The 9,553-nt window shown below is 28.5% G+C and overlaps 1 protein-coding gene across 1 annotated transcript; it reads left to right on the top strand.

Moving 5' to 3' along the window:
* Positions 1-6,855: 6,855 nt before the first annotated feature.
* LOC133800305 (protein FAR1-RELATED SEQUENCE 9-like) lies at positions 6,856-8,180 on the top strand. The gene is made up of 4 exons (XM_062238261.1): positions 6,856-7,728; positions 7,810-7,908; positions 7,989-8,048; positions 8,127-8,180. The coding sequence occupies exons 1-4, from the start codon at positions 6,856-6,858 to the stop codon at positions 8,178-8,180; spliced, it is 1,086 nt and encodes a 361-aa protein (XP_062094245.1).
* The last annotated feature ends 1,373 nt before the right edge of the window (positions 8,181-9,553 follow it).

Consider the following 9,553-nt stretch of genomic DNA (forward strand, 5'->3'; position numbering starts at 1 on the left):
CTGATATTCTCTACACAAGTGTCATCCCTTTTTGTCAGTCAATCAAATGACTTGTTCTAGAAAAATCTGTAACTGTATTGCTAATATAAATACAAGACCTTCCTCAGACTCACATTGAGCTAAGCCATACAAATTCTACTGTATATATATTTTTTCTCTTGGAAGTGGTAACTTTTGTAAGGATTTTCATTGTTTTCTATATATACACAATAGTAGAGTACTCTCTTTTAACTTTTGTAACTCATAAGCAAAGAAGCTTATTCTACCATTTATAAAACTGATAAAAGACTCTACCCTTTATAATGAACAAAGCAACTCTTTATATATATCAGATGCAGTTGTTCCATTGGCAAGTCGAATGTGACTTTTTGGAGGCTTAGGTCGACGTCGGCATAGGTGCTGAACAATAATGGAGGAGATCGTATAAATGTAAATATTGAACTGGAAACGTAAATTTGAAAGAAAAAAAAACACCCGACCCTAAAATAGAAATTTTTAAGGGAGCAATAACATATTATGTAACTATCTTTATATTTTTTTTTGTTCTGGGCCTGTGAATAATTTTTAGCTCTATTTTTTATGACTGTATATTTTAGTTTTTTAGAGCATCTTCCAAATTTTTTGAAAATTCTGAATAATTTATAGTCCTGAAGATAAGATTCAAACAGATTATTACACGTGCGATTATTATTTTTTTAATAATGATATGTGCACTCAATATATACACCTAAACATTACACACATTAACGTGTCAGTTTAGCTTCACATTTATTAAAATTGGGACCCACTATTTTAAAAAAACAGTGTCACGTCACTGTGTGTAATGTTCGAGCGTAGATTTTAGGTACACATATCGTTACTTTTTTTATGCGTGTAAAAAATAACATGTTTGAACCTTATCTTCAGCATTGTAAATTATTCAGAATTTTTTTAAAATTATAAAATACTCTAAATAATTACAATATATACTATTATAATAAAATAAAACCGCAACGAAAATTGTCCACGTGTACGAAAAAACACAAAAAATTTGAACCAATGCACCTCTTTTTTATAATCCCACGTAGGGTATAAATCACGAGTTTGAGATATTTTGGTGTATGTACTACGTACTATTGTCAGAAATCACGAGCCATATATCATATATACATACGAACCGTAGACATGTGCGCGTCACTAGTACTAGCTAGCTAGCTCTACTATTCATTGTTTTTCTATTTTCTTTCTAGGAAATAATAAGCTAGAGTTAATGATCGATATGATATCATTAGTTAATTGTGTCTAATGAGTGAGTAATGTCATGTTTATTATGTAGATCGTAGATAACTTTCTAGTTGACACTACGCACTAGTTTGTCTAATTATTATAAATTAGGCCAAGTTTTTTAATATGAGTGCAGATTAGTATTTTCAGCTTAGGCTAAATAAATTTCAATACAAAATACATATATAAGTTTATATATATATATATATTGCAAATATGCCCCCAGGTGAAATTTAGGTAATTATATATAACCCTGCTCTAGGGCAAAATTTATTATAACTATTAGGAGTTTTTAGCATAAATGTTTATTGAGTTTTATCCTGTTTGGCAATTTATTAGTTTTTTTTTCAGAGAAAAGTGACAATCAAATTCTTGAGTTTTACAAACAATAACAATTAAGTCTTAATTGTTTTTTTTCATGAGATTATATAATAATATGATGTGTAAAAATATTTTGGAAGCTTATATTAAAAAATATCAATAAAAAACTTAGAATTTTATGAAAAATATTAACTAAAAAAATCGTAATTGTTACTGTTTTTAAAACTAACTTATTGATTGTCAATTTTTTTCTTCAGAAACTGAATTGCCAACAGGATGAAATTCAAGAGCCATTTATGCTGAAAAAAAAAATCCTAACAGCAACTACGTATATATGATCACAATTCTAAGTATATTTATCAATTTATATCGATCGATGTCCTTTAATAATTAAACTCATTAATTATTTATCAGTTTATATCATTACTCTCTGTCTCGATGAGTAATGATATATATATATATATATATGGTCCCAAATTACAACCCTATATGTACAACTAAAAAACAAATATACTTAAACACATCACATGATTCACATTATCACTTTCTTTTTGCAGCGATTTACATAATCGCTAAGATACAAAACCATGCTATATATATATATATAATATTTATATATATGTGTGTGTTAAATTTGTTGATAAGTACTTAATATATATTGTCCAATACATCATATATATCCGTACAAGAACTAACATTATTCTCAATAAGTTTTATGAAGTTGATAGATGAAGCTTCCTAGAAGATGCATGCTAGAGTTCAAAACTACCCTAAAAGAATTTTTGATACGCAACTGATACAAATCTATGGACATAAATTCAGACAGGCTATATATATGTATATATATAGTATTGTGGGCGTTATTTGTTTGAAATGATATTTATATATTTATATCACATGAGTTGCTCAGAATAATAGTATGGGTTTCTATCATTTTTATAATATAATATATTTTATATATATCATCATGAGTCCGAAAACAACAAAATTATTAAGATATATTTATATATAGCATATGTAGCTCTTTATACCTTGAAAAGCTCTTGACCCCTCAATGTACTCACCAACCACATTCAAATGTCTACAATATTATAATATATGTGGAAAAATATATTTTCTGTACAGACCTGAAAAAGAAAAATTATAATTTTCAATTATTAGGATATGTATTGATGAAGCTATAAAAAAACTGTAAAGTTACTCGTATATTGTAAAAAGCCTATAAATGTAATATAATATATATTATATATTATATATATATTGTACTCTCCAGATGTAGTGTGTCGCTAAGGTCGTACATACACTTGCATGAGGGCGAATCTCCCAAAGCATTTATTATAGTTTGAGAGATAAGTGAGTATACTGATACTATACCAGTCCTCTTTAGTTTCGAATGAAAATAACATATATGTTATAATAAGTACGTTATTAATAGTATTGAGTATTATATATAAATAGTGAATTAATGGTACTATAATATATATTGGAAGAAAAATATATGCCATTATTAATGTACTTTATTAAACTACAATTATTTGAAGCAAGACTCTACACTTTGAATTAATAAAAGTATTATAATAATAAGGCTAGCTTTTAATTTAATACTACTTAGAATGTCTGGATTTTTTCCATTTTAAAGTTTAGTTTATAGATAGCCTCTCTAGTATAAATTAATTGTGAGGATATATAAAAAAAAAATTCAAGTACAAAATGGAACACTACAAATGTAGCTAGCTTGACAACCGACATCGATATTACTGAAACAGTTAGTAAAAAATTTCATACATAACTTGCTGTAAAACTAGTGTGTGTGTGTGTATATAAAGGCCTAGCTGTACTGATTAACAACACACACACACACATATATATATAAGAAAAATAAGCTTAATAATGAGCGGCATCAAGAGAAGGAGATCTAATAAGCTCTCATGCATGCATGCATGCATGGTAATTAATTTTAATTGGCTTAAAATGATATATATGATAAGCAGAAGAAAAAATATAAAATGGCGTGAACAAGTAGAAGACTTAAACCTTCAACGAGAAGCACGCTTAGATCCGAAAGAAAAGGTTTGGTGATAGTTATAGGTAGCCGAAACCAGAAACTTGCGTATGTGTTTTGGATATGGCACCTCTGATATCCAATTATATATATATATATATATATATGTATATGGAAAGTTTGTTCTGAAGAGATGTTTTTTTTGTGCCTCCGAAATTTCTTTCTGGTTTCCTTACTTTGGCACTTTGTTTCCCAGCAAGTTCACATGTGTCAATTCATATGTTGTTTTCAAATATTTATTGATGATACCTTCATTATAGTAATGTTTATTTAATTAAATTATAATATAACTACTGTAATCGACATATTTTTTTCTTATTTGAAAAATATTTTATTACAGTGTCTCAGTACAGTACAGGGCATTGTTATATATGTTCTTCGCGTTTAGGCGGCTAATTAATTATTTGCATATAAGACAAAAACAAAAGATCGATCGACAAAAAGCAAAAAAAGTGTAACTCAGTCACCATGTAGTCTACATACTATTTTATAGTATCTTTCCACTGATATATATTATAAGAACACTCTGGATTTCAGTACGTAGTTTATTAAGAAAACTACTAGTGTCTCTCCTTTTATACCCTGTAACCTTTGACCAAGTTCTAGTCAATTCTTATATATATATATATATACAAGATCTTTATGAAAATCTAAAAATACAGTTTTAATTGAATTACAACTAATAAATGATGTTATGCATGTATTTATATTTGAATTTTTAATTTTACTTTAGTATTTTTTTTAATTTCAAATTTATTTATTTTTAAAATAATTGACTTGTTTAATTTAACTAAAAGTATTTTTGGAATTTTTATTAAAAAGTTTTCTCAACAAGTTTTTACTGGAATAAATTCAAAGGTTATATTTGGTTTCAATTTCATTGTGCGCAGTACTAAACCCTGACGAATTTGTCTTAAAAAAATCTATCCTACACACCATGGCACCAAGATTGCTGATTTCGCAACACCAAATTAACTGTTATGTCTCTAATTATTTTTCAAAAGTCTATTTAGAAGAACAGGATCCCTAGGGTTTTACTAGCAGTAATGTATCTTCATGAGAAAAAGCCTGTTTATTCACAGAAAGAAAAAGAGTTAAATTAAGTGGGAAAATAGTAAGATAGAAAATAGAATTGCTGATATATATAGGGCTATTTTTATTGGAAAAAAATCTTCTGTCCCAAAAAGCATGTCCCCACCCTGTCCCACCAACAAATTTAAGCCACCTGGTTTCTTCATTTATTAAGTACTTTAATGAAAAATTATAACGTTAACTAAGGTTAAGTGAATAGTTAACTTTCATCCCACAATTAATGCTATATTCTCTCTCTCTCTCTCTCATAATTGTAAAAGTCTCATTTTAATTCAATAACAATATCCTTCAAAGTAAATAATATTTTATACAAACAAATTTCATCTTTTTCATCTCCTATCCTGCTGCTGCAGAACGATTTTTTTTTTCTGGGTTTCTCCTATTTTATTGAAGAAGAAGAAAACAAGTAAGCTCCATTTTCTATTTTTTTATTTTTTATTTTCTTTCTTTAAAATGAATATTCACATAGACCATATATTCAAATCACACATATATAGGATTTTTTTTTTGCTTTTGCTGAATCACACGTATATAGAATTATATATAATCAAATATTTTGTTTTATTCATTCGTTTTTTTTGAGGATTTTATTTTATAAGATGTAGAAAATATCTTGTTTTATTCGTTGTATCTTATTCCTATTATATATATATTAATTTTTACTTTTTAAAATTTTGTTATATTAGTTTGATTCTATATATTCTTATATAGTTATAGTTATTAGTTTACTTTATAATAAATTATTAATTATTAATATTTAATTTATTCATTAATATATTTTTAACATCTGACTTATTTATATAATATACAGGATTATGAATATTGATACAAATAATGAGGAACAACACTCCAACAATCAAAGGAATGAAGATCAAGAAGCTACAAATGATTACGCTGTAAAAATAATGCAAATTCATTCCAACATTCCTGATGATGAGATACCAAAGGTTAGTATGGAATTTGAAACTGAAGAACAAGCTTATAATTTTTATAATGTTTATGCTTATAAGGTTGGTTTTAGCATACGGAGAAGCAAAAGTCATAAGGATAATGAAAATGGAAAAATAAAAAATAGAACTTTTTGTTGCTCATGTGAAGGCTTTCGGGAGAAAGATAAACAAAATGATAATGTGAAATGTCATCGTGCTACAACAAGATTTGGTTGTTTGGCGAGGATGAAGATAAAACTTCATCAATTTGGAAAATATCAAGTTATTGAATTTAATGCAGAGCATACACATGTGACTTCAAGCCCCAGTAAGAGTCACTTACATAGGTCACAAAGAAGAATAACCCCTGCTCAAGCATCTGAAATTGAAATGGCTGAGAATTCAGGAATTGCTCCTAAAGCCAGTATGGAACTAATGATTAGGCGAGTCGGCGGACATGAAAATCTTGGATTTATTTTGGATGATTGTCGAAATTATATACGCACCAAAAGAACAATTCACATGCATGCAGGAGATACAGGTGGTGTTCTTGAATATCTTCAAAAGATGAAGTCAAAAGATCCTAATTTTTATTATGCATTGCAAGCGGATGAAGTTGATTTGTTAACAAATATATTTTGGGTGGATGCACGAATGAAGGAATCATATTATAACTTTGGTGATGTTGTTAGATTTGACACAACCTACCGAAAAAATCATGATTGTCGACCTTTTGCTATGTTTGTTGGGGTAAATCATCATAAACAAACCACTATATTTGGGGCTGCATTGTTATATGATGAAACTACTGAAACATTTATGTGGTTATTTGACACATTTGTAGAAGCTATGTCATGGAAAAAACCAAAAACTATTCTTACTGATCAAGATGCGGCAATGGCAAAAGCATTAAGATCCCAATGGCCAGAAACGTATCACCGTTTATGTATTTGGCATATGTATCAAAATGCAGCTAAACACTTGAGTAGTGTTTTTGAAAGATTTCGTGAATTTGCTACTGATTTTGGAAATTGCATATATGAGTATGATGAAGAATGTGAATTTATTGAGGCTTGGGGGAACATGCTTGGGAAATATAATCTTGAAAATAATGATTGGTTGGCACAATAGTTCAAGGTTAAGGAGAAATGGGCTTTAGTATATGGAAGAGAGACTTTTTGTGCAAATATGACTACTACACAGCGAAGTGAAATCATGAATAATGTACTTAAAAAGTATGTCAGCTATCAACACACTATGTTGCGTTTTTTAGAGCATTTTGAGAGGTTGATTGATGATCGACGTTATGAAGAGTTAAAAGCCGACTTTAGAGTAAGTCAACGTAATTTGGCACCATCACTTCCAATTGAAATTTTGAATCATGCAGCGAATGTGTATACCCCTGCAGTGTTGAGAATGTTTGAGGTTGAGTTTTCAGAGGCTTATAGTTGTGCTATGGAACTTATTACTGAGTTAGGAGTTATGAGAGATTATAAGCTTACTCCGAATGGTAAGTCTTTTCACCACACAGTTAAATATGATTCATCGGCTAATACAACAATATGTAGTTGCAAGAAGTTTGAGTTTGCAGGAATATTATGCTCACATATTCTTAAAGTCTTTTCCTTTCATAATATTGTGAAAATACCTTCTCAATACATTTTAAAGAGGTGGACAAAGCATGCGAAGATGGGAGTTACAAGTAGTACCTTTGAGATTAAACAGGGAGATGATCCTAAAGCAAGTTTGGCATTATGTTATCAAGATTTGTCAAGATCCTACACTCATATTGTAACAAAAGCATCAGTAACTCAAAAAGCCTATAAACTTGCTAGAGATGGTTTTAAACGACTTTCAGATGATGTGGATGCTTGTTTGGAAGAAGACACCGTTGGAAGAAAAGAGGAGAATCGTACTACCGGTGGAATCAATACAACAATAAAAGGTATAAAAACAAATAATAAGAGAATTCGTGGTAGTTCTTCTACACGTCCAAAGAATGCTCTTGAGAAGATGCGTAAAAAAACTAAAGTTTCTAAAAAAAACTTGTCTACAAAACAGGTACTTATTCTTATTTTTTTAATTTTATGTTTTCAATTCTATAATTTTATAATATTAAATGTTATATATTTTATCTTACAGGTTTCACAAGTCTTTAACAACAATGATCAAGTCAACAATTATATGCCACTTTGTCAACCAGATTTTTCATTCCCGACTACATCATATAATCCTAACCATGTAATATACTATATGTTTTATTTAATTTTTTTTATCAAGAACCAATTTTATATATATTTATATCTTTTTATTTTTTACAGATTAATATGGCACCTGAAAATCCAAACATACAAATAAGCATGACTGAATTACTTTTACAGGTATATTGACTTTATTTAATAATAATAATAATAATAATAATAATAAATGCATTGCTTAATAAAAATTTTATTATGCAGGCCGAGAAGACACCTATTGGATTTGAAGATAGTCAATCTTTCAAGAATATCTAAGAATTTGGCTTGGTGGAGTTAGCAATTTTTAAAGGCACAAATTTATTGAAATGTTTTGGAATTTAATTTATAATTATGATTATGTGGAGTTAGAAGATAACTTTTATAAAGAATTTTGTTATTTTTAACAATTGTGTGGAATTTTGTTATATATATATATATATAAAAGATGTTATATAAATTCATACGAGCAAAACAAAAGAGTTGGACAAAAATTTGAAAAATTAAATAACAGTGGGGTGTGAAATAAAGGTATATTTGTCAATAAAAATATCTAGTTATTTTTATAATAGTTAAGGATATATATTGATAAAATTATTAAATGTTACCCCTTTTTTTAAAAAAAGAAAAAGAAGAAGAAGAATTATGTACCTACCAAATAAAGTTGTCAAACTAATTAATATATATACAATATTTGTTAAAAAAAAAAAATACAAATATACTGAATAATAAATAAATATTAGCACAAGATTGGAAAAGAAAGAATATGATATATAGTTAATTTAATATTTACTACTGATATTGTTATTGAATCAAGAGAGAGAATATAGCATTAATTGTAAGATGAAAGTTAATTGTCTGTTAACTTTAGTTAATCTTACTTAACGTTACAAATTTTTATTAAAGTACTTAATAAATGAAGAAACCAGGTGGCTTAAATTTATTGGTGGGACATGGTGGAGACATACTTTTGGGACAGAAGATTTTTTTTCCATTTTTATTTGGGAGTGTTCTTAGAAATATTGGAAGAAATTGTTATGTAAAGAGTGAAAGGTATACCGTTTTTATTGTGTTTCCAAAGCATTGTAATTAATATCATATTTTGATCATGTCCCCGACGAACATGTTTGTTTAATTATAAGTCGAATGAACTTTAGCTGGGGCAGTTTGTTTTTGAAATAATATAATAATTTTAACAAAAAAAAAAATTAGTTAAATGCAATTACACATATTTAGAAGAAAAAAAAAAGAAAATCTTGTAAAAATAAAATGTCATTACTGGGATTTGAATCCTTGTCATTAAGATTTATATAAATGAAATTTACCATTATGCTAAAATCTTAATTTTTAAATATTGGATTCAATTAAAAAAATATATATTAATTTGTTGTTCGTATTTTCACCTCCTGACACGTGGCAATTAAGAGTGATTAGTAATGAGTTAAGTCACAAGATGCTCGGAATGCAACCTCTCTAGGAAGCCTAGTTCGGACGAGCCTTGGACATCCCCGAGGTAGGTCATGCTCTGAGTTCTCTCTTCGGGGTGAAGGTTCCTCCAGGTGAGGCCACCTTCTGGGCCAGCTGGTAAGTCGGGAGTGTCTCCGAGTGAGGTCACCCATTGAGGTCTGTCCTTAAGGCTGGGGACTCTCCAG

The sequence above is a fragment of the Humulus lupulus genome, chromosome 9, assembly GCF_963169125.1.
Source record: "Humulus lupulus chromosome 9, drHumLupu1.1, whole genome shotgun sequence".
In the NCBI taxonomy this organism is placed as follows: Eukaryota; Viridiplantae; Streptophyta; class Magnoliopsida; order Rosales; family Cannabaceae; genus Humulus; species Humulus lupulus.